This window comes from Pseudovirgaria hyperparasitica (assembly GCF_010093815.1).
Source record: "Pseudovirgaria hyperparasitica strain CBS 121739 unplaced genomic scaffold EJ05scaffold_2, whole genome shotgun sequence".
Lineage (NCBI taxonomy): Eukaryota > Fungi > Ascomycota > Dothideomycetes > Acrospermales > Acrospermaceae > Pseudovirgaria > Pseudovirgaria hyperparasitica.
The window spans coordinates 1,829,010-1,850,723 of record NW_022985550.1 but is presented as its reverse complement, the minus strand read 5'-3'; the positions used below and the strand labels follow the sequence as shown (position 1 = coordinate 1,850,723).

At 50.4% G+C, this 21,714-nt stretch overlaps 13 protein-coding genes across 13 annotated transcripts; 5 read left to right on the top strand and 8 right to left on the bottom strand.

Annotated features, from left to right (window-relative positions):
• Positions 1-2: 2 nt before the first annotated feature.
• On the top strand, positions 3-1,208 carry EJ05DRAFT_522445 (uncharacterized protein; the record flags this gene model as incomplete). Its single annotated transcript, XM_033748783.1, has 1 exon — positions 3-1,208. A coding segment is annotated over one exon (921 nt), but the record flags the coding sequence as incomplete, so codon positions are not given.
• On the bottom strand, positions 1,197-2,986 carry EJ05DRAFT_199860 (uncharacterized protein). The gene is made up of 2 exons (XM_033739730.1): positions 2,465-2,986; positions 1,197-2,358 (listed from the first exon to the last, which is right to left on the bottom strand). The coding sequence occupies exons 1-2, from the start codon at positions 2,830-2,832 to the stop codon at positions 1,401-1,403; spliced, it is 1,326 nt and encodes a 441-aa protein (XP_033604628.1). The 5' UTR covers positions 2,833-2,986; the 3' UTR covers positions 1,197-1,400.
• A 573-nt stretch (positions 2,987-3,559) lies between these two features.
• On the bottom strand, positions 3,560-4,289 carry EJ05DRAFT_199857 (uncharacterized protein). Its single transcript, XM_033739729.1, has one exon. It carries the CDS (start codon positions 4,028-4,030, stop codon positions 3,659-3,661), a length of 372 nt encoding a protein of 123 aa, XP_033604627.1. The 5' UTR covers positions 4,031-4,289; the 3' UTR covers positions 3,560-3,658.
• A 76-nt stretch (positions 4,290-4,365) lies between these two features.
• Positions 4,366-4,970, bottom strand: EJ05DRAFT_199855 (uncharacterized protein). The gene has a single exon (XM_033739728.1). It carries the CDS (start codon positions 4,919-4,921, stop codon positions 4,475-4,477), a length of 447 nt encoding a protein of 148 aa, XP_033604626.1. The 5' UTR covers positions 4,922-4,970; the 3' UTR covers positions 4,366-4,474.
• Positions 4,971-5,018: 48 nt separating this feature from the next.
• Positions 5,019-7,007, bottom strand: EJ05DRAFT_473098 (mortality factor 4-like protein-like protein 1). The gene is made up of 4 exons (XM_033743321.1): positions 6,667-7,007; positions 6,159-6,384; positions 5,532-5,919; positions 5,019-5,432 (listed from the first exon to the last, which is right to left on the bottom strand). The coding sequence occupies exons 1-4, from the start codon at positions 6,828-6,830 to the stop codon at positions 5,251-5,253; spliced, it is 960 nt and encodes a 319-aa protein (XP_033604625.1). The 5' UTR covers positions 6,831-7,007; the 3' UTR covers positions 5,019-5,250.
• A 152-nt stretch (positions 7,008-7,159) lies between these two features.
• Positions 7,160-7,812, top strand: EJ05DRAFT_497040 (uncharacterized protein; the record flags this gene model as incomplete). Its single annotated transcript, XM_033746492.1, has 2 exons — positions 7,160-7,468; positions 7,528-7,812. 2 exons carry the CDS (start codon positions 7,160-7,162, stop codon positions 7,810-7,812), a joined length of 594 nt encoding a protein of 197 aa, XP_033604624.1.
• Positions 7,813-8,009: 197 nt separating this feature from the next.
• Positions 8,010-9,092, bottom strand: EJ05DRAFT_507751 (ATP synthase subunit 5; the record flags this gene model as incomplete). The annotated part of the gene is made up of 4 exons (XM_033747956.1): positions 8,010-8,305; positions 8,354-8,446; positions 8,504-8,818; positions 8,928-9,092. 4 exons carry the CDS (start codon positions 9,090-9,092, stop codon positions 8,192-8,194), a joined length of 687 nt encoding a protein of 228 aa, XP_033604623.1. The 3' UTR covers positions 8,010-8,191.
• A 240-nt stretch (positions 9,093-9,332) lies between these two features.
• EJ05DRAFT_473096 (40S ribosomal protein-like protein S8) lies at positions 9,333-10,491 on the bottom strand. The gene is made up of 4 exons (XM_033743320.1): positions 10,463-10,491; positions 10,339-10,407; positions 9,502-10,287; positions 9,333-9,453 (listed from the first exon to the last, which is right to left on the bottom strand). Exons 1-3 carry the CDS (start codon positions 10,465-10,467, stop codon positions 9,753-9,755), a joined length of 609 nt encoding a protein of 202 aa, XP_033604622.1. The 5' UTR covers positions 10,468-10,491; the 3' UTR covers positions 9,333-9,453; positions 9,502-9,752.
• An 865-nt stretch (positions 10,492-11,356) lies between these two features.
• On the bottom strand, positions 11,357-12,456 carry EJ05DRAFT_199614 (uncharacterized protein). The gene is made up of 2 exons (XM_033739727.1): positions 12,180-12,456; positions 11,357-12,122 (listed from the first exon to the last, which is right to left on the bottom strand). The coding sequence occupies exon 2, from the start codon at positions 12,054-12,056 to the stop codon at positions 11,460-11,462; it is 597 nt and encodes a 198-aa protein (XP_033604621.1). The 5' UTR covers positions 12,057-12,122; positions 12,180-12,456; the 3' UTR covers positions 11,357-11,459.
• A 343-nt stretch (positions 12,457-12,799) lies between these two features.
• Positions 12,800-14,718, top strand: EJ05DRAFT_497036 (uncharacterized protein; the record flags this gene model as incomplete). The annotated part of the gene is made up of 3 exons (XM_033746491.1): positions 12,800-13,737; positions 13,786-14,521; positions 14,572-14,718. The coding sequence occupies 3 exons, from the start codon at positions 12,800-12,802 to the stop codon at positions 14,716-14,718; spliced, it is 1,821 nt and encodes a 606-aa protein (XP_033604620.1).
• Positions 14,719-14,741: 23 nt separating this feature from the next.
• Positions 14,742-16,399, bottom strand: EJ05DRAFT_497035 (uncharacterized protein; the record flags this gene model as incomplete). Its single annotated transcript, XM_033746490.1, has 3 exons — positions 14,742-15,391; positions 15,460-16,317; positions 16,381-16,399. 3 exons carry the CDS (start codon positions 16,397-16,399, stop codon positions 14,742-14,744), a joined length of 1,527 nt encoding a protein of 508 aa, XP_033604619.1.
• Positions 16,400-16,730: 331 nt separating this feature from the next.
• EJ05DRAFT_507747 (actin-like ATPase domain-containing protein) lies at positions 16,731-19,675 on the top strand. The gene is made up of 5 exons (XM_033747955.1): positions 16,731-17,257; positions 17,309-17,386; positions 17,445-17,983; positions 18,036-18,826; positions 18,883-19,675. The coding sequence occupies exons 1-5, from the start codon at positions 17,085-17,087 to the stop codon at positions 19,213-19,215; spliced, it is 1,914 nt and encodes a 637-aa protein (XP_033604618.1). The 5' UTR covers positions 16,731-17,084; the 3' UTR covers positions 19,216-19,675.
• EJ05DRAFT_497033 (uncharacterized protein) lies at positions 19,496-21,116 on the top strand (the record flags this gene model as incomplete). Its single annotated transcript, XM_033746489.1, has 2 exons — positions 19,496-20,269; positions 20,358-21,116. The coding sequence occupies 2 exons, from the start codon at positions 19,496-19,498 to the stop codon at positions 21,114-21,116; spliced, it is 1,533 nt and encodes a 510-aa protein (XP_033604617.1).
• Positions 21,117-21,714: the final 598 nt, after the last annotated feature.

The window sequence follows — 21,714 nt, the reverse complement described above, 5'->3', positions numbered from 1 at the left end:
CCCCCCTCCTCCACAAACAAAAAACCTCCCAACCAACCCACGCCCTCATAATAGGCGCCGGCCTCACCGCCGCCCAACTAACCCACCTCCTCCTCTCCCCGCCCCACAACATCTCCAAAATCACCCTCCTCGCCCGCCACCCGCTCCGCACCAAACCCTTCGACGTCGACCTCGCCTGGATGGGCAAATTCCGCAATATCAACCAGGCATACTTCTACGGCGCCGACTCCGACCAGGACCGCATCTCCATGATCGCCCAGGCGCGTGGCGGCGGAAGTATCACGCCCCCCTTTACCCGCCATCTGCGCACCTGGCAAGCGAGGCACCGCCTCGATATCCGCGAATGCAGCGTCGTGGATTGGGAATGCAGCACATTCGACGAGAAGAATCGCACGTGGAATGTCCGCACGACGTCTACCACCAACCCCACCGAGAAAGCCACAGTAGAAGACGTAGATTGGATCTACCACGCCACCGGCGCGCCAACCTGCACGGCTAGTATCCCCTGTCTGCAGACGCTCCTTGCATCGCATCCGATCGCGACGTGTGGTGGGCTGCCGTGCTTGACGGAGGAGTTGCAGTGGAGGGCGGATGTGCCGTGTTGGGTGACGGGGAAGATGGCGGGGTTGAGGGTCGGGCCTGGAGCGGGGAATTTGGGGGGTGCGAGGGTGGGCGCGGAGAGGGTTGTTGTGGGGGTGCAGGAGTGGTTGGGGAGGGGAGGGGGTGGTGGTGGTGGTGGTGGTGGTGAGGGGGAGAAGGGAGAGGGTGTGGATGGAGAGGAGGGGCAGGGAGAGAAAAGGGGGGAGAAATGGGAGGAGATGATGGAGAGGAGGGATAGCGCGTTGGAGAGGGACGAGTATACGACGGCGCGGGGCAATCGGTTCCGGACGTTGGATTTTGCGGCGTTGGAGGGGGATGAGTGAGGGAGTGAGGGAGTGAGTAAGAGCTTCATGGTTGTGTATGTGTATGTATATACGCAGATAGATGGTCATTGTTCATATGGCATGGCATGGCATGGCGATTCAAAAGCAATGAGTTTCTACAAACAAACTATTCGTGTTGAATTAAAAAAGGGGTAAAAGTGGATATATATGTTTCGAATCAAAAGTACGAACCTGGTAAACAGGTATCATGTGTCTTATATTCAGTACTACTCTTCATTCGTGTATCGCTGTTTGTATATGTATGTCGTGTATCAAATACCAAATATATGGCTAGCCCCTGAGCTACAGTGTCAACACCACGCTCATCATATGCCGTCCGTCCGTTCCGTCTGGGTATCTCAATAATTCGTTCCAAAAAAATGCCAGCATCCCACCCAAACGCCAGTCAAAGCTGCATCTCATGCATCGTGTCGTATATACCCAAAAACGCCCATGTAAATTCATATAGCCAGCCCGTCACACCATTTTCTCCGGGGTCACATGCGCCATCGCCAGGCGCTGCACACCACCTCCATCCATCCCATCCATCCCATCCAAGCCCGCCTCGACGTCTCCGTCTTGCATCGCACGCTCAGGCTCGTCCAGACTGGGCAGTCGATAGGGGTCTTTGTCGACGAGACTGGCCCGTCGCGCGACACCACTGCTTGTTCGCATGGACACCACAGACCCGCGTGGCGGCCCGCAAAACACCTGACCCTCTGGAAATGGACTGTCTGGCTCATCGATGCTCGGCAGGCGATAAAGGTCCTTGTCGAGATTGCTCGGCAGGCGGCCGTGCTCGAAAGGGCCGCGCACGGCCCACTCGACGCTCTTCTTGGCGCTGCCACCGCCACCGCCACTGCCACTGCCGCTGTCGACACTGCCGCCTGCAGACGCAAAGGCAGAGCCGCGGTGCCAGAATTTACTGCGCGACATCCCAGCAGTAGCAGTGTTGTTCGTGACAGACGAGTCGGGATTAAAGGCGCGCAGCTTAAAGACGCGGCGCAGCAGGGTCCAGGTGTAGGGGAGGTTAGCGACGAGCAGGGCAGTGCTGCTCTCGCGCACGTACCAGTAGGTCCACTCGCCACCAAAGGGGCTGGTGAAGCTGTAGTACTTGTTCAGCACGGCGGCGAGGATGACGAAGCCGCCCAAGCCGAAGATGCCACACAGGATAGCCTTGCGGCGCCAGGGGAGGTGCGAGCTGACAAACATCTGCAGGGCCAGGGCGAGCATGAGCAGGTCCGAGGAGAGGTTGAAGGTTGCGTTTGTGATGAGGTGGTTTGTGGCGGCAGAACATTGCGACGGCGTGGGCACGGCCCAGTAGTTGCTAAAGGGCCGGCACCACACGCCGAGATAGAAGACCATCATGAAGATGAAGCCAAAGGCGGCATAGACAGCGAGAGCTTTGACGAGGAGGTTGCGCTTCATTGCGATGCTGTGGGGGTGTTGACATTAGCATCCTCCACCAAACTTTGGGAGTGCACAGACAGACAGACAGACAGGGATAGGGGACAGGGACAGGGGTGTAGGGGCTGACATACGTCAATCGATAGTACATAATCAGCAAGCAGGCCTTGACCGCCCAGATGGTCACACACTGGCATATTTCGACGACCAGAATCATCTTGCTCCCATATTGCCGATTCGCCACATCGTCCGGCGTCAGCTCCGCAAAATCGAAACCGGGCGGCAGTAGATTGCTGTTGTGGTCCGACACGATATTGATGGCTACCAGGAAGGTTGTGTATGTGCACAGCGCGGCGGCCATGATGTAGTCGTCGGTCTGCATCTTCTTGATGGAGCCAAACGTCAGGCCGCGCGAGATGAAGCGGGCCGAGGCGACGATGACGGTCACGCCGTACCAGATCCATGATTCTACGACGAGGTTGAGCATGGCGGCGAGTCCCATAGTCTATATCTATCCGATAGAGTGTGTTTAGCTGCGGTTGTGCTCGAGAAGCGAAGACGGGGTTTGGAGGGTTCTTGTTGTCGGCGTGCTCGTCATATCGGCGCAGTGCAGACTTTCAGAGCGCGGTCGCTCAAGCCCCGTGGCTCTCGACTGATTACGAGGCAAATCGTGGAGAGTAGAGGATGGTGTTGAGGTTGTTGGGCAAATCGTGGAGAAATGACGGATCGGGGTGGGGGCCCTCGCAGGGTGTAGGTATCGTGTGTATATATAATATGTATATAATATCGAGCAGTGGTATGATGACCGATGTCAAATGGTAAATGACGAGAATGCACAAAAGATGGCAAAGTGGAGAAGAGTAGGAAGGTGAGGCGAGAGTGGTAGCGGAGGAAATGAAGTGGATGTGATAATTATGTGGGAGAGTGAGAGTGAGGGAGTGAGTGAGAGCGGGCAATAATAATGGAAGAAAGAGAGAAAAGGCGGTCTTGACGAGTCCAGGCCCGGTCTGTCAGTCTGTCTGTCTGCAAACATCTCGCAGCTGGACGGAATCGGAACACGGGAGCGTTGGATGTGAATGGATCTGACACTAATTACTGACAACACAAGCTGCTAGCACTAAACCTGACAACTGCTGCCACTAATTCTTTGCGCCTGGCCGCCGCCCGCCCGCCTGTTTTCGGCGCGGCTTTCCCCCTCGGCCGCCCCTAAACTCTGCGCGTGTGTTGGCTGCCTCGCGCCCAACTAGATTCCCCCTCCGCACTAGATTCCCGCCAAATCGGGCGAGACACGCTGCCCACTCCCCCCGCTAGATCGACGCTACTCCAGCCTAACTACAGCCTACAGTGCAGTATATGCCGTCTTGGGGCGGGCAGGCCGGCCGGCGTTCTGGGGCTACATCGTCATCACCATTGTACTGGCTCCCCGTTTGCTTTTTCAGCCTGCCACATAATAGACAAACAACCAAACAAACAAAACAAACAAACATACGAAGCCGGGACATCCCATATATCAAGGCCTGTCCATGTCCATCCTCACTTCCATCACACTCATCCACTCGCCCAAAGCACCCCGTCAATTCTCCCCCGGACCCAACCAACCAACTAACCCAAAAACCCCCCGAAAAACATCCAACCCAACAATGAAAGTATCCGGTGATTGATCGGCTGAGCGTGGGATGGGATGGGATGGGATGGATCATTAGCTACTTCTTTGTGAACAATTTTTTCCATTTTCCATTTTCCCGCTTCAGGGGAATTCCCGGCCAGTTCCCACACATCAAACAGAGCCCAACCGTATACCACACCATATTACCATCCAACTATCGACATCCAACTATCGATTCAGTCTGTGTCTGTCTGTCAGAGAGAGACAAGAAAGAAAATAAACAATAATAACTATGTATGCAATGCTATGCTATGCAGACTGATCTCAGCTGTGACAGCAATGTGTGTTTCGCTCGCTCGCTTTCTCGCTGCTGCCAGCTGCACCCTGCTGCGCCACTGCCAACCTCCCACTAGATATCTTACCTGTACCGTCAGGTGTAGTAGACATATACTGCACCGCCGCACCACAACGCAGGACCCAATCTACACCCTACATGCCTGTATCTACGTATCTACCTACCTGCCCTACACCCTACACCCTACACATCTAACGCCCTCGCCCTCGCCCCGTCTCGGTTCCAGACCTTCCCATCCGTCCAAGTCACCTGCATGCTAATTATTAACGATGCATACATACATACATACATACATACATACATACATACATAGGTACATACCTCGCAAAAAGACAAATAATGAGTAATATTGCATGTATGTATGTATGTCATGTCCCGCTCATTTCCCCGGCTCGTATCTTTGTCTCCTGTCCTGTCCTGTCCTTTCTCGTCTCGTTCATGTGTGTGTGTGTGCGACAGTAGATAGATGTTGAGTCTTGGAGTTATTATAGAGAGATGTGTGCATCGATGTAACAACTTAAGACTCCAGTCCAGGTCAGACACGTCTTTGGTCATAATCTGGTGGTGCCTTGGTGCCTTGATATCTTGATGCCTTGCTGCCTTGATATCTTTGTGCCTCGATGTCTCCATGCCTTGGTGCCTTATATATCTGTTCTACCCTCCTGTCTGTCTGTCGTCCGTGATCGCTTTTTCAAGAGCCGTACGCACGCGAAGAAAGACTACTAGAACAGCCTACAAAGTTGGCTTTTTATAGGTATATAATATTACATGTCCAGAAATGGCCCTCTTTGCTTTCCGCACTGCTGCCTGCGTCTGCCCTGTCTATGGCTATGGCAGCTATGCTATGATATAGTCGCATCAACCGTCCATACTCTGCGCTCCCAACCATCCATGGCTGTATACATTCATCTACTAATACTACTACTGCGTGCCCCATACCTCCTCCCGCCCTGCCCTGCTCAGCCGCCAGCATTAATCTTGTCCTTGTACGTGCTGTTCGTGCTCTCGTACTCCGACGTAAAGTACCGTCCCACATTCGGCTCCTTGGCCAGCCAAGTCGTCATGCGCACCAGCTCCTCCCGGAGACGGTTGACCGACTGCTGGTCCATATTCGTCTGCGCAATCAGCTCCGGCATCGTAACTACTTGTCCCCCAACTAGCCGTCAGCAAACTTGTGCAGGTCAGGGGTAAGAAAGAAAACAATAGGAAAAGCTGCTCATCTGTTGACGCCGCGACTTACCAAACAAACGCAGCAGGTGCTCCCCGCCATACACGTCTGAGAGCGGCTTGCCGGCGAGGTCGGAGGTGGGCGAGTCAATCTCCTTGTGGATCTCGTAGTACTGCTGGCGCTCGAAGCGGTACAGCAGGATGCGGCCAAGCGCCTTGTTGAAATATTCCTTCACTCCAGCCACGACTTCTTCGAGAATGTCGGCTTCGGCGGACCCTGCCTTGCGCTTCTCGCGCTCGATCGCGGCGTACTCGTCGAGGATGATGCCGGCGGGCATCTTGGTTGGCAGCTGCATGAGTTGCGCGTTCTTGGTGATGTTCTCCCAGTCGTCTACCAGGAGGCTCTTCAGCCGGTCTGGCATGTGCAGGGGCACTATTGGCCGTACTGTTATGCTTTCTTCCTGTGTCGATGTGTTAGCAACTTGTGCTTTTCACCAATTGCCAGGAGGCTTGATGAAGATTAGACATGTGAGGGAAATTGCACGGCTTCAAAGTGAACGACACAGAACCACGTCCTCACCCCCTTTCCCAACACTCTCCCACAAGTAACCCCGCAAGTGCATCCTGAGTAAATCGAGGACCTCACAAAAGCCATGCAATATCTGCAGTCGAGAACTCGCGAACAAAATCAGTCACTTACTCTGTCAATCTCAAAGTCTCGTCCCCGCTTCTGTCCCCGAGAGCCAGCTGCAAGCGACGATTGCCGGTCCTCCGAGGCTCGGTCGGTCCGCTTCTTGTGCGATACAGGCGCTGGTTTCGTGCTGCGCTTCTGCAACGCCTCCATCTCCTTCCTCAGGTTCGTCGCAATCTCCCGATTCTCCTCGGTGTTCTTCCGCAACCGTTCTTGGGGAACCCAGTCGTCCCAACTAGACTTTGGTGAGTTGTGCTCAAGTCTGAGCCGTAGCTTTGGACGCATCGCCGTAAAGAGTGAAGACAGTGATGAGGATAGGGATGATGAAGAGGGGGAGGGGGTGGAACTCGCAAAACGTAGCAGTAGAATCTTGAATAACCAGTACAAGAAGATAATGAGAAGCGCTACTTTTGCAAAGGTCGCAAGTCTACCGATCTGCCAGATTGCCGTGCCTTCCCCTTCTGAAAAGAAACTTCTTTTGAAGAAATATGCTGGGACAGGATAGACAGTAACTTACGTATTCTTCCAGCCCTTGTAGTGGACCTTGTATTCAAAAGTACTCTTCTTGTCCGTCGGGTCCTTCTGTCTGACTTGCAGTACCTTGGCCTCGTAGAGCAGCTCATGGTGGAAGCAGAGCGCTTTCTCATCCGTCGCAAACATCGCTTGCGGTGCAGGCGCCATGTCGACCAAGCAGCGATGGATTATCCAAGACAGTCAAAGTTTTGCAGCCGGCAAGTCCTATATAGCACCTCAGGGTCATAAGCAGATTCAGATGTAGGAAGAAAGGTGAGCTTGGTGCGCGCAGGTCACATGGGGCCGTCCGTCTTTCAGGCAAGTATAGGTGTGAAAGGGTGAAAGTGTTCACGAATGGAACGCGCGAGACGCGTCGGCTTGGCATTCCTTAATTAACCCCCAGAGATTGGGATATTGTAACTCCAGTTCACCAGCCCGCCACATGGTCTCTCTATAAACCACCCGTAATCTGCTTGCGCTGAGGTCTCACGACGAGTATGGCACCTACTGAGAGCTCAATACTCACAAACTTCCTGATCCCCCCTGCTCCGCTCCACCAAGTCCTCAGTCTCGACGACTTTACCGCTCTGTTCCCGCGCAAATACCACTCCAGTCCACAGATAGAGCTAATCTACCGCGAGTTCCAGCACCAGCGCGCTATCGATACAGACGACGTCAAGCGCAATATCGCGTCAGAGGTCAAGAGAGGGGAAAAGTACCAGCGCGAAGTGATCCGGACGAGGCGCAAGCAAGATGCACAGGCTGCGGAGGGTGTAGATATGGCAGACATCCGGATGGAAGCACAGGTACTTCAGGGGGCTCTCTTTGTGCGCGAAAATCTATCATCACTGATTGCCGTTTGCAGCTGTTTGGCCAATCTCAGCACCGCCCATCGAACAAAGCCCACACCCCAGTCACCCTCCAGGCTGCCCTGGATTCGGCTTGCAACGACGTAGAAGCCGAGATCACAGCCCTGGAGGCAGAAGCGGCGAGCAAATTACAAAAGATCCAAGGCATCATCGGCGGCTTGAGCGATCTGAGGTATGGGAAGTTTGCTCAACCAGCCGGCAGCGACGCCGATTTGAGTCAGGATACGGAAGAAAACCTACAGAGACTTAAGAAGCTCTGCGCTGAATCTTCCAAGGGCTGATCACTATGGAGACGTTATAGACACAACGACTCCAGCTTCATGCCCACACATCGCAAAGTCGCTGGCTGCGCATGAGGCAGTGCTGTTTCATGGCAGCCGCAGACCAAGCACCCAGCTCGCAAGCCCCCTGTGTTTGTCGCGGACAATGGAGCAGTAGCTCCTTATCGACTAGTAGAACGGAAACAGGTTCGCATGATCATTTCAGACATCGACCAACGTACGCCTCTAGGCAGGAGACCTGCACACTGTGCTCTGCGATGCTTGCGGCTCAACTATACCAAGGAAACGGCTTGTGGGATTTAAACTATACTAGTAGGACAGCATGGTTACAATGTACATTGGTCTGCTCCTTCAAGCAAATTCTAAGTGATATGCATATCTATAGCTGATCCTTGAGCAGCTTGTTCATCTTAGCCATCTTCGATGAAACGCTCAGGTCGATCGTCCGGTCGCCAATCTCAACAATCAATCCTCCTCGGATCTCAGGGTCAACCTGTCCTTTGTTAGGCATTGTGTATACATCCACCTTCAATGAACTTACCTTTGGCACGACCTTGAGCTTCTGTCCCTGTCCAACGTATTGCGACTTGGAGACTGCAGTCTCCAACTGACGAACCTGCTTGGTGTCAAGAGGCTAAACGGTATTAGTTTTTCTCTTCCTGCTTCTCAAATTCGTCATGAAGCGGCTTACAGCAGCGCTGGTGATGGTCATCTCAATTTCTCCGCGAGCAGCTCCCATCAACGATCCAAACTTGTCACACACACCCTCGAGTACGCCCAGACGGTTGTTCTCGGCCAGGGTGTTCAACAGGTTCTTGACGACATTCTCCTTGTCCTGACCAACATGTTTCTGGAGCTCGGCAATGATTTGCTTCTTGTCGCTCACGGTCAGAGTTGGGGCAGCAAGAATCTGCGCGAGCTTGGCGTCTTTCTTGAAGACATTGGACAGGTTCTCGAGAGCTTTGGCGGTGCTATCGAGCGCGGAGGTCTTCACGGCGGCAGTGTACTGTGGGCCAAACTCGATTAGCCATCATCCTGTATTGATTTGAAAATTCATCATCTCTGTCTTAATCTCCATCCCGTGATAGACTGAAGTGAAGCTGGATACAACGTACGGCGGCGCTCGCATAGGTTCCGTCAACGCCGAATAGCTGGACGGGAGGTTTTGAGTTCTGCGCCGAAGCCGCGGCGGCATAGCTCCTGGAGACGACCCGGGATGCAATTGGGATACGAGGAGCCGCAGACCGAGTGGCCTGCGCTAGTACTCTTGAGGAGATCATTTTTGAATGGAGCGGAGAGCTGGTGGAGGTGGCGGGCGTTGAATGAGTACCTAGGGAGGTGATCGATTGAGTGACTTCGTTGGTTTGAAGGTTTCGGATTCGTGTCTTATGTAAGCGCGTCTTGGCGACTCAGAACTTTTTGAGGCCTCCGAGGTTCTCGTCTACACGACGATCAATCCTTGGGTTCTGTCATAATAATTGGCATATAATACTTCATATTGACTGTGCTGTGATACAGACAATGTCCACGAATTCTTCGTCGGTGTCGCAGTTCATATTTCGTCTGCCTGCCAAAAGGTACAGGGATATGCATGATCTGCCACTTTCATGCACATTGCCAGGCTTACCTCACTGAGATACACTAGATAGGAATGAGTACGGGTCGGGTGGATGCTTAAGGAGACGTAACGGGAATGTTAAGTAGCGACGCTTGCGCAGGCTCTCCTCATCGACAGCTTGTAGAGCAAATGTGTGCACGAAGAAATATTCACCGGTGCAAACGACAGAAATGTAGAATGTACAGCTTGTCATCATTATATGACGCGTGGGCGCTTTTTAAATTCCTTGACCCAATGGACATAATGAAGCCATTTCGTAAACCGAAGTCGACTAGCCTGTCGTACCATCACTCCGACCATGATTTCACCTAGAGTAATTACTCTACTTCCTGATAGCACGCTGGTAGAAAGCCAGTTCCTCTCCTTCAAGAATGTAACCATCGACACGTCCACTCTGGCCAGGACGGGATGCAACGACGGCATATAGGCGACCAGCCTCGAATTGACGCTCAAGAGCGTTCTCAACCTTGCCCTGCAACTTGTAGCGTTCTTCTTGTTTGGTCTCCACAGACTTGCTTCTCTTCTTGTCCTCGATGAGCTCGGCACCCTTCTGCGCTCTCCTGCGTCCGAGGCTGTGTCCGTAATGTGCCTCATACCATTGTCTGAACGGGGCAGCGTCGACCTGAACAACGGCAGATTTGGTAAGGGTGTTTGTACGGACGAGTTCGTTGTTCGAGGGGTGGAAGACGACACCAATCACACGGACCTTGCGGGCAACGCCCTCAGAGCCCCATGAGAAATTGCCGGTTTCGAGACGAAGGGCACGGAATTTGCGGTTACCACCTCGGGTGCGAACGAGATGGATGCGCTTTGCGCCGATACGGGTGTTGGCAGGCTGGCGGCCCTTCTCGAAAGCTCTGTGACCATGCTGTTAGACATGATAGCGGAGACGATCGGGTTATGCATACCTCTTCTTGCGATAGTATGCGCGCTTTGCGCCGGAGGCGGAGCGCTTGTGACGGCTGTCACGAGAGATACTGGCGAGTGTTAGCTATTACTTTGGTAGGAGTACGAAATTGTGGTGATAGATACCCCATGATTGCAGATTGATGAGGTCGCTATGAACCACAGGTATGTCAGTCAAGCAAGTCCTTCCAAGGTCATATGGCGTTCAACGTCCAAATATCGACCTACCTAAATTTGCGAGTCTGCACCAAGAGCAATGTTGAGGTGATGAGTCGGCTGTGGTTAGTTGAGGGATGAAGTTCGCAATCACTGTCCGCAAAGGAAGTGTGTGGGCTCCAAATTCTCGCTTAGTGCGCCCGATCCTCAAGCCCTAGACCTATTTGGGCATAAGACTTGGCAGTGCTAGACTATTTCTCAGGCAGCCAATCACAGTGCACACGTCTCAACGTCAACTTTCGACTCTGTAATCGCATCAAGGAAAAGCATTCATACGTATGCTTTGTGTGTGACATACGAGTATTCGCCCAACGGCATGTTCTTTGTGTAGTTTATGTCATTGATCATGTTTAGTGGGCTAGATCCAGACTGTTCATATTTCCTTAATAATGTTCCTCATAATCGAAGATTGGTTCAATAGGAAATCGAGCAGACGTGGAGCAATGTGGTTTCGAGAATCTTACTGACGAGGGTAATTGACACATGGGCAACTGTAATGTACACAACTGCCTCTCCCAGGTGTGTTATTTCAATGTGGTCAAAGAAGCGTCTTTATGTGCTGTGAGTACGTTGTTCGTCACCATCTGGACACAATGTTGAGGCATACAAGTCGATGATATTAGTATATATGTGAGCCATTGTGACACATTTGCGCGCAGGAAATGTTCAAATTATGGCTTCTCGATGGATGATATTGACTGATTGAGTCCCTAAGTTATGATGTTAAGCAGATTTTATAACTTCCTGATGTTCCATTGATCAAGACCAGGAGCCTCAAAGTATGCATGATCCCTCACTGACGCATATTTTTTGCTCTCTAGATGTTCTGCTGAGCCCATAACGCCAATAAAAACAGCTTCCTTGTCGGCGACTGTTGTACAGTCCTTGCAATCGTCAGGGTGTGCACCTACGCACTCATCCGATCGTCGGTATCGACGTCTTCATTGCTGCCCTCAGCTTGCTCGCTATCACTCCGATTCTCCCCCTCTAGCCTGCGGTGAGGCAATCCCAAAGTCGTTCCCCTCTGCCAATTGCAGTATGTGATTGCTTGAGCTTGTGAAAGCCCTGGGGAAAGCCACGATTCGCCCTCAATAGATTCAATCAAGCACCCCGAGCAACGAGAGTGTCCACAGTAATCAAGGCCTAGGTCTTTGCCGTCACCACACTTGGAATATTGCTCAATGCTTTGGAGGGAGTTGTCAAGAAACCAGCAGACACCGTTGCACTGGCAGCAGATGAAGTATCTCCATCCTTGAACATGCTTGATCTCAGGCTGTAGCTTAGGCACAACAGGCTTGTAGATGTATTCAGAGAAATTTCCGTTACCGAAATCCAAGTTGCGGATTCGCGTAAGGGTTGCTTTCACTTGGGGTGTCTGAGCATCGTAATCTAGATCTTTCAAGTCTTTCGTACCCGTCTTCTTCAACAGTTGAGTCTTTAGTTCTGCCGCTCGGTTCTTCGCAGGTGTCTGGTGTTCATAGTCGTAGCCTTTGATTCGAGCCATCTTCTTGTATAATAGTATATTTCCGAGGTATCAAAGGGGGTTAGAGCTTGATGGGAACCGCGAATACTGGTATTTGAAGCCAAGTTAGTGTAGTCTCCTTGATTTGGGACAAGTCGTACTTACTTCTTGAACTTCGATTCCAACCTACTACAAGCGCAGCGAGGGATGGTATCTCTATGCAGGCTTGTCGATCTGACAAAGGAGCAGATCACCCAAAGGACAGTCTTAGAGCTAATGCAGCGAGGCCTGTTGATGGAATCTCAACCTTCCACGACAGGTATGCGGCTGGAAAGACTTGACAGGGGTAGCATAAAGTAGTAGTTCGTGAGGGATATCAGGCAGTACTGAATCTTTTCAATGCAAGAAGGCTATCGATCTCAACTTGCTTCTCGCACTAGCCGTTCTAAAGACCCTGAGCATATGTACGCAGGAAATAGTCGTTGAGATGCGATTGACGTTCGACCGTGGAGTTAAAAGGGGAATTTGAGAGTGTTGGCGATTGTTTTGCTGCAGATAGCCGCTGATTCGATGCTGCAGCTTTCGAAAGGGATTGGACTTCACTTTACCCCAATGTCAATCCCGCGCTTGACTTTTGTGGCTCCCGTGTGGTAGACAAGCTCGAGCTCCTTCTGTGTCTGACAACTACAACCACCCAACCAGCGTTCGAAGAGAACTACCCTGACGATCTATCTTTGTTCAGCTTGTGTCCACTGTTGTCCCTGTGAAGACAGGGACAAGGAAGTATGATAAGAAACGGCGCTGTAACGCAGAACGTCCCCTTTGAAGAGGACGTGCCAAGTGGCACCGTTATACGACATCCGCCGCGAAGAATTGTCACAACTGCACCAAGTACAACCCATTGTCGTTTCCCCTTATCACCAAATGTCTATAGGCAGAGCAGTTCTCCTTTGCAGTATGCGGCTACTGATCACACCCCAAAAGACCCTAGCACACTACGACAGAATGTATGCCTGAGCGACATAGACACTGACGAAGGCTCTGACGGAAATGAAGATAAAGCTGTCTCAAAACCTAGACCTTTGAGAATTGTCAAACGAGGTATAACACGAGTTTCATCACACCAACATATCCAGCTTCTCCTTCCAACTCTGGTTGAGTCCGAGAGGGCCGAAGATCGTCAAGTTTCCAATCAACTCCCATCCATGGTTCGGTCAGGACCTGTTCGACACGAGTCTCTTAGACAGGAAGCTAATAGCGAAGAGATCCGACAGAATTCTGAGCATAGAATCATTGCTGTTCGTCAATACCTACCAAGTGCTTCGGCTTCAGTACCAAGGGATCTTGAGGACAGGCAGGGGTTTCCAGTCGTTACTGCCGCCTGGAACGAGTCCCAATGCAGTATACATGATGCATTCAAGTCATACCACATACCCGAAGGCAGCACAAAGGTAACTATGCTGTACTGGAACAACGCCCTCAATTGGATAGGAAACAACTTACACTCATTTTCGTTGGTGGAACCTGCGTCGAGACAATATCTGAATGAAGAAAAGTTGAACGATGCCGAAGTCAATTGCAGAAGAATGTCAAAATTCTGGAACACAAAGCTGGACGGATTTGTGAAACGACTACAACAAGTCCTAGAGTACCTAGAACTGCCAGAGTTGGAAACTCGGCAGTCTCTACATGAAGAGCATCAAAAGTGGCAACATGCTAAACCGTATGTCCGCAAGTATGAAATGATCTGAAAGTCGCTAACTCGTATCAGCACCCTCGAAGAGATGTGCTCTGATACAACTTGTTTAAGCACATGTTTTCAGTCAATGTGGGAATTCATGGAAAAGAACCGGTGTAAATGCCAAGTGCTCGATATACATCACAGCTCCCGACTGTTCGAGATCCTTGTCGACATCAGTACATTCACTATGGAGGACCTCGAAATGCTGCTGGAGAGAGTATGGGGCATAATAGAGATACTTCAGAAAAGCAGAAAGGTAGAAGAGTGGTTGCTTACATACGCTGAGACATCTAGCCCGAGAACAGAGAGGCACGTATCGAGGGAACGTACTCTAGCAGTTGCGAAAGAAGAGCCTGAGGAGGATGATAAAGATGAAAGACATCAAGAAAAGGTCCAAAAAGAGATACAGGAACTCTTGAACATTGACAATAATTGTGGATTGAAACGAAAACCAGCTGTCTCTTGCCGCCAAGGTGCGACGAGAGAACGTTTGATTCTGCGCACAGAAGGCATTGATAGGAACGAAATTCAACAGTTGTGGCAAGAGGTTACGGACGCGTTTTCGAAGCTCATGCCTAAAGCACGATTAGCCTTCAGATCAATACAGGAACCAGGGTTGCTGACTCCTGTCGAACTGCATAGCCAAGCAGCTGAAGGTTTCAGCGCCACGATGGAAAATGCCCAGCTCAACATCATCAGAGAGTCTCGACATGATCGGCCACTCTCATTTGTTCCAGGACTTGAAGTCATCAATACACCACTTCAGGTTAGCTTCTTCCCTATGGGCTCAAGGAAATTGAACTAAAGCGACCACAGTCACCGTCTACAGTAGCACCAGCTACACCGTTAGCTACAATGCCCATGCCCCTATTTCACAGCCGCGCAAGAATGCGGCCAAAAACGATACGTGGGGAAAGCCCGGTCCCGATCACCATCCTGGACTCCGGTAAAACTCAAAAATGACGTTCCTGTATCAGAAGATACATTTAACATGGCAGGCAGACAACCTTGGCTTTGTGAATGGTTCGTTTCGTAAGGGATCCGTCATTCGTTTCTTCGCTAATCTTCTGTACACAGGGCGTCACCGCCAACGCAATAAGCTTCTGCTCATCCTCCTCGTCCTGCTCGTCAGTCAGCTGCATATTTGCCGCATCGAATTGCTCTTCGCGAGGCAAAAATACACTGTATAGCGGAATCTGGACGCGGAGAAGCCTCGATATCCCTATCGCCTCCATGATAATATTATGAAGAGCGATATGAGCAGAATCTGTTGCCTCAACAGAAGATATGGCGTGTAAAATATCGAGGAGATCGTCGGCCATTTTCAATGCCAGATTTTTGGTATTTTGAACGAGTGAGTCAGGAGAAGTGCGAAGAAGAAGCTCGACAGTTCCACTATGCCATTTTCGATATTCGAGTCCAGTGGATCTTAATTCTTGTGCCAACGTGCGTACCTGACCAAGTATTCCATCGTGGGGTAGCCCGTAGCAATGTTCGTCTTGAAAAATATAAATAAGTTCACGCATGACCATAGCTTGATAGACGCTTATCTTCCAAGTGCGAAGATCGAGATCCTGATATCGTGGCACACAGTTTGACAGGCGCTGAAGATGTACATTAGAGAGGCAGGCAAGGTCTACCAAAATAGCGTCAATGCAAAGTTTGAACAAGCGACATGGCTCAAACGGAGACATTTGTTCTTACCTGGTTGTGATCTGCGGTAGTTACTAACAACCCAATTTCTGACTCGATGATATAGGCCATCCATGCGTTCAGCGACCTCTCCATCAGTGACCTGATTCTCAATATGAGTCAAAGACGAAATACTCTGCTTGAGATCCAAAAGCTGCTTCCGTTTGTCAAGTGCATCTTTCTGGGCTGTGTGAAGATCTTCAGCCAGAGCATTCCGCTCGTAGATTCGCTCTCTACTTTCGCGTTCCCACTGCGCTTTCCAATAGTTGTCACGGTCAGCTATATCGCTTTGGAGACTGTGAACTCTGGATTGTAGTTCGAGGACCTGATCTTCCAGATTGCCTCGGTCCGTTGTCCAAGACTCTGGGGCAGATTGCAGTGGACTAAGATTTGCATAAAAGTTCTCCGGGGCCCCGATAGGTGATATAGGAAGCATTGGGCTATGAGGTGGACTGCTGTCAGGACCACTGTCATCCAGGTCTGCCTGTAAGCGCGAATGCTCTTCATAAGAACGCGCAAGCGCGCCTCCTCGGTCAGCCATGCCCTGCTGGTGCGTATTCTTGTCCGTAGCTTCTATATACGATCCGTGATCCTTGGTAGCTGAGGACCCCTCGTTGGCTTGCGGGTCCGAAGGAACTTCAATCGGTGGCTGTTGTTTGCCAGGCTTTTGGATACCGAATGCTCCATGAGACGGTCGTAACAGTCCTTTCATGCTCTTCTCTCGCCGTACGGTATTGTCGCCCTTTCCACTTTTTCCAGGCACAATTGCTACTCTGGGTGGGCTTGTAATGGACAGCGCAGAGGATCCTTTGGTGGTCTTGGACCTTTGTGGGAGGACTTTGGTGCCTCCTTTATCACGTTTAGATACGTCTGGACTACATCAGCATTATTCTTGACAGGACATGCCCGTAAAGTGGATCTCGGAGCTCTTACCCTCAACACCTCTCGGCATGCTGTAATCCAGCAGCTTTGATGATGCTCCAAGCAGCAAAGAACATTGAAGCCACTGCACACCTCACATATAGCAAGGCAAATTCATGGCGTATGTTAGATTCCGTCCTCACAAGGCTGCCTAACACGCGATCATGACAGGGGGAGAAGGGAAGAGATGTCGCTGTATCAATTTCATGTGGCGGCGTGCTTGGATCCACGCTCTGCATTAGTCTGGCTGCATTATTGGCCCCCACCCAGTCACCCTAGAATAGATCCATCTTAGGGAGGGGAAGGGCGCCATGGATTTGGTACCGAACTGATGGGACGAGGGAAGATCAAATAACCTCCCATGTCCGTCCAGTTCAAAGATATGCGCATTGCATCTTTGATGCCTAACACTAAACACCTGTCTTGCCGCTGTATATGAGGATGAAAAGCCTCGCTACTCCTAGGCTCCCATGAAAAGATCAAAGTCTGGCTGATTCTCGACTCCAAGAGCAACACGGTCCCTCGACGCCGCACCCTCGAAGCGACTCCTTTGGCGTCCTCGTAGTAAAGTGCGAATCTAGAAACCAGTCTTCAGATCTTTCCGACCCCGAACAGCTGGCAATTGTATTCCTACCACCGCGATACGCTATTATCTTGTCAGGAAATAATTCCATACTGTGCTCTCCCAGCGTGCTAGGTAACTAGATACGGGCGCCATGTCTACTCGCAGTCTCCAGTCGCCTCATGCCCAAAACCCTGCTACCAATCTTTCCGACAGTCTTAATAACTTGTCACTCAATACTGCATCTTCAATTACCGCACAATTTCCTCCAGTTGCTCCCACGGATAGACTGGTAGTCGGTGTGGACTTTGGGACGACATACTCGGGGTTTGTGTATCTAAGATGACTCAGGGGAAGCTGCTGATTTGGTAATGCAAGTGTCGCGACGGTATATAGCGCCAATCCAGATGATATAGACATAATAAAGACATGGCCTTCTTCCAATGGTCTCACCAGGTATGTTCTGTAACATAGTTGTATCATTACGAAGCCCACTAATAATGCTTGTGAACAGCGATAAAGTCCCAACTGAGATAGCCTACGAAACCTCCCCTGATACCACTCCTGCTTCGCCAATATTCGATGGTGAACCGCGCGGGAAATCGCCCAAGAAGATCAAATGGGGGTTCCAGTTTAAACCAGAAGAGTCGCGACTACGTTGCATCAAGTTGTTTCTAGATCGAAATCAAAAGCTACCACACTTCGTCTCGTCCCTCGACACAGCTGCACAGCTTCGGAAATATGATCGTACAGTGATGGATGCGGTATCAGACTACCTGACACAGATATACAAACATACAATGGAAACCTTGTCGAGGAGATATGGGGAGACATTCATGTCTACAACCAAAGTGGAATTTGTCTTGACTGTGCCTGCGGTATGGTCAGACTCGGCAAAGAATGCGACTCTCCAGGCAGCTGAACGGGCTGGGATGGGTAATATGCATGATCTCAAGCTTATATCAGAACCCGAAGCTGCGGCGGTTTACACCCTGAAAGCCATACAACCAAATCATCTCCGAGTCGGTGACAACTTTATAGTATGTGATGCTGGTACGTTTCCAAAGGTTTCTAGTTTCTGACGAAAGCTAATTAGTGTGTGTAGGTGGTGGTACGGTGGATCTGATTGCATATAAAATTACACAACTTACACCTTTGAAAGTCGAAGAGTCAGCAGTTGGCACTGGAGGGCTCTGCGGATCGGCATTTCTCAATTATCGATTCGAGGATCATGTTAGATCGCGAATAGGAGAGGAACGGTACAATCATATGCGTGAGAAGAAAGCAAAGACGTGGAACATGGGTCTCAAATACTTTGAGGAATTCGTGAAGCGGAATTTCAACGAGGATGAGCACAACGAAGTCAACGTTCCATTTCCAGGTATGCCTGATGATGAAGAAGCCGGTCTTGACAGTGGGTTCCTAGTTATGACGGCAGAACAAGTCAAGGATATATTCGAGCCAGTCATCAAGGAGGTTGTGGCGCTCGTGGAAGGACAAGTCGACACAATCAGAGCAAAAGGTGGAATCGTGAGCGGAATTGTTCTTGTCGGGGGCTTTGGCCAGTCCAACTATCTATACAGCCGGATGAAGTCACATTTCAACACTGCCCCACCACCCCCCTATACAGAACGACCCACACACGCGGTAGCATTGAACTCACCACAGAGCATTGAAGTAATGCACCCAATGTACGCTTGGACAGCTGTCGTACGTGGTGCAGTCATAAGAGGTCTAGAAGGGGGCATGGTCGTCAGTAGAAGGAGTAGATGGCACTACGGTACGAGTTATGCCACTGTCTTCGATGAGGTCAAACATCCTATCAGTGATCGATATTGGAGTCCACTCTGGGAACGATGGATGGTCAGTGACAGAATGCAATGGCATATTGCAAAGGTAACGCTATCTTACCCTCCCTCCCAATAACTAATACTTTTCTAACGCTACCGTAGGGCGCCCAAGTCTCCGAGAGCCAACCGATCTCCTTCCACTACACGCGTAATTTTAGACCAGGACAATCACTAGTCGTGGAAGACGATCTCATTGCATGCGATAGTGACACTGCGCCTGATTCATATCAGAAAGGACTAATCAGTGTCTGCACGTTGACTACAGACCTCGGGACCGTACCGAGAAGCCTCTTCACAAGACTGACGACCACCAAAGGAGTAGAATTCGATAACCTAGACTTCACACTTGACATGCGGATACAGAGTGCGGGCCTAATGTTCGAACTGAAAGTAGATGGGGTACGATATGGTGCTGTAGAAGCGAAGTTCCATTAGAAGGAACTGAAGTAGGACAATAGGTACAACTCAATATCCAGGTGACTTTGATTTTCCCTTGCAAGTGAATGGTACAGCAGTCTATCTCGGCTCTCCATTGGAGGGATTTCACCGGGTCTAATGGCTGTGTTTGCTTGCCTTGTCAGGGCCCAGGGGGCTCGTGCGTTGTTGATATTTATCTTGTGCCAGAACTCACGATCTCAGCTTCCTCTCTGCACCCACAAACCTGGCCAGCGAACAATTCTACAACCACATCTTTCTCATCATTGCTTATCCAAAAATGTCTAGCACTTTGTCACCGCAGAAGACAGTTGCGTCGCCACGCATCCTGAGCTTTCCTACAGAACTCCTTGAGCTTCTCTATCCACTACTCACGGGTATCCACTGTGAAAGCAACTACGAACAGAATCCAGATCATATACACGCCGAGACGAGAACGGGAGGATGTAATCACTGGAAGATCATTACATCCCCTGGCCACAGGGAAAGGGAGTGCCCTGCGAGATGCAAAGACTGCATTCATTCGCATGACCAACACGTAGCACTCACACTTACTCGTGTTTGCCGCCTTTTCTACTCAGTCTTTTTGAAGTTCCTATATTCAGATATCAGAACCCTCATGTTATCCAAAACCCGCTACGAAGACTGCGAAGGTTCAATCATTGTCCAGAACGATTTCTACGAACGAGGCCCCTTCTTGCAGTACCGTCGCGCTATACGCAGCAATCGGGCACTCATGCAATACTGCCGCTCCTTGACAGTGGAATTCAGGAATTATGCGTCACTAGAACTATTGCAGTTCGATCAGAAGCCCCTGTTCGCCAACCTAAAGTCTCTCACCCTAACGAAAATCGATCAGAACTTTGCAGAAGAGCTACCTGTGCTTCCTGTGCTGGAGGAATTGTCATTATTCCGCGCCAATTTCGACGAAGCCGGTGTGGTCTTCAGAAAGGGTCACACATGTCGCAAGTTGAGCATCGGTTTTGATGGTCACGGGAAGTTACCTTTGAAACCTCTTCGTGGTGTTGCTCCGCCCACCCCATTCAAGGCAGCAGTAAGTATCCCTATTGTAATCTCATTGCTACATCTTACTAGCACTTACTATACGCCCTGGAAGCTATGCTAATACGTGGTTCTCGCAGAAGGGCAATCGGCCAGAGGCATTCAGAGAGCTACACATCGAGAGAGTGAATAACTGGCCAGAGTGTAGAGATGTCGCTAAGTTTGTACGATTGTCGACCAGCCTGCAAGCATTCAGTCTACGAATGAACTGCCCAGTAGGGCACTCTACACCACCCTCCTGCCACTGGTCCTATTCTGCCCTGCGGACTGTCTTGCTGCCTTTCCGGGCAACACTCCGCTCTCTCTGCATCTTAGACTTTGGAGATGCGTTGCCCGGGGACAGGCTCGACGTCAGCGACTTCACAAGCCTTGAAGAGCTGCAGATAAGCTTCCACATCCGGCCCAAGCAATTGGGACAGTGCCTCCCAAAGGCACTTCGGAGGCTTGTCCTGGACCTCAACAAGCTTTCCAACACGGGGGATGCCGCCCCCAGGGATGGGGAGTATACGGCGAAGAGCAGGTACCAGCGGTCGTGGGGGCTTGAGCAGGTAGAGCTTGACTGGCTCACTGCCACGGCGCTGGAGGTAGCGCGCCTGAAGTCTGTTGAGGAGTTGTCCTTGGAGTTCATTGAACTCCGATACGACACGGCCTGCATGGTATCCTTCCATGTCGATGCTTTCGACTTGGTTAACCAGGCGTACCTGGGGGAGCTTGCAGACCAACACCCCCTCAACAGGCTGAAGGCGGCGCGGGTGGCCATTGAGGCGGCGGGGCTCACGGCAATCATTGCGGACCAAGAGGTGCCGCAATGGTTCGTGGAGGCGGTGGGCAGAGGATAGACCTTGGAGAGACACCACTTGGAAGTTAGAAGAAGACAATAAAAGCGAGTTTTCTGGGTGTCATAAATGTGAAATGTGATGACGTGACCATGATTATAGTGAAAACAGAGCGGTGAATAAGCGTGATCCCGTAAACAATACGGCATTCTTCGTGGTTCCCTTCACCTGAAACGCTCTGAAATAGCATATACAGACTATGATAGTATGGATCAATCACTCGGAAATAGCTGTAGTACGTGTTCCAAGGAGTGGCTTAAATGAATTCGTTGTTGGGAAGCATCCATTAATACGTAGTATATCTATGAATTAGATGATTCTAGCTATTAGTTACCTTTGAAATAGATAACGAGATACAAGCATATGTAGAATTAGTAGGGTCATTTGAGATTATATTATTATAGGTAGCTCCACTTTTATTCGTTTATAGCTACTTAACAGTCTTATAATAATCTATTAAGTAGAATATCTACATAAACAACAGCCATAGGAGGTATAGATTGAGTATATCCATTAGAGATTCAGTTAACTCTAGCTACTAGATAAAGCTTAGTTTAAGTATTTAGTGTAGAAAATCGAGAGTTAACGGTGATAGTATATA

Bases quoted from the DNA above. Each gene is read 5' to 3' on its own strand.
- EJ05DRAFT_473096 (XM_033743320.1), bottom strand. The intron at 10,288-10,338 runs GTATGCATAACC...GCATGGTCACAG, and splicing joins GCATACTATCGCAAGAAGAG to AGCTTTCGAGAAGGGCCGCC.
- EJ05DRAFT_473098 (XM_033743321.1), bottom strand. From the start codon at position 6,830: ATGGCGCCTGCACCGCAAGCGATGTTTGCGACGGATGAGAAAGCGCTC. The intron at 6,385-6,666 runs GTAAGTTACTGT...ACCAAAGTCTAG, and splicing joins TACAAGGGCTGGAAGAATAC to TTGGGACGACTGGGTTCCCC. The intron at 5,433-5,531 runs GTAAGTCGCGGC...GGGGACAAGTAG, and splicing joins GCACCTGCTGCGTTTGTTTG to TTACGATGCCGGAGCTGATT.
- EJ05DRAFT_199860 (XM_033739730.1), bottom strand. From the start codon at position 2,832: ATGGGACTCGCCGCCATGCTCAACCTCGTCGTAGAATCATGGATCTGG. The intron at 2,359-2,464 runs GTATGTCAGCCC...ACACCCCCACAG, and splicing joins ATTATGTACTATCGATTGAC to CATCGCAATGAAGCGCAACC.
- EJ05DRAFT_199857 (XM_033739729.1), bottom strand. From the start codon at position 4,030: ATGATCCATCCCATCCCATCCCATCCCACGCTCAGCCGATCAATCACC.
- EJ05DRAFT_199614 (XM_033739727.1), bottom strand. From the start codon at position 12,056: ATGGCTCGAATCAAAGGCTACGACTATGAACACCAGACACCTGCGAAG.
- EJ05DRAFT_507747 (XM_033747955.1), top strand. From the start codon at position 17,085: ATGTCTACTCGCAGTCTCCAGTCGCCTCATGCCCAAAACCCTGCTACC. The intron at 17,387-17,444 runs GTATGTTCTGTA...GCTTGTGAACAG, and splicing joins TCTTCCAATGGTCTCACCAG to CGATAAAGTCCCAACTGAGA. The intron at 17,984-18,035 runs GTACGTTTCCAA...TAGTGTGTGTAG, and splicing joins CTTTATAGTATGTGATGCTG to GTGGTGGTACGGTGGATCTG.
- EJ05DRAFT_199855 (XM_033739728.1), bottom strand. From the start codon at position 4,921: ATGGAGACATCGAGGCACAAAGATATCAAGGCAGCAAGGCATCAAGAT.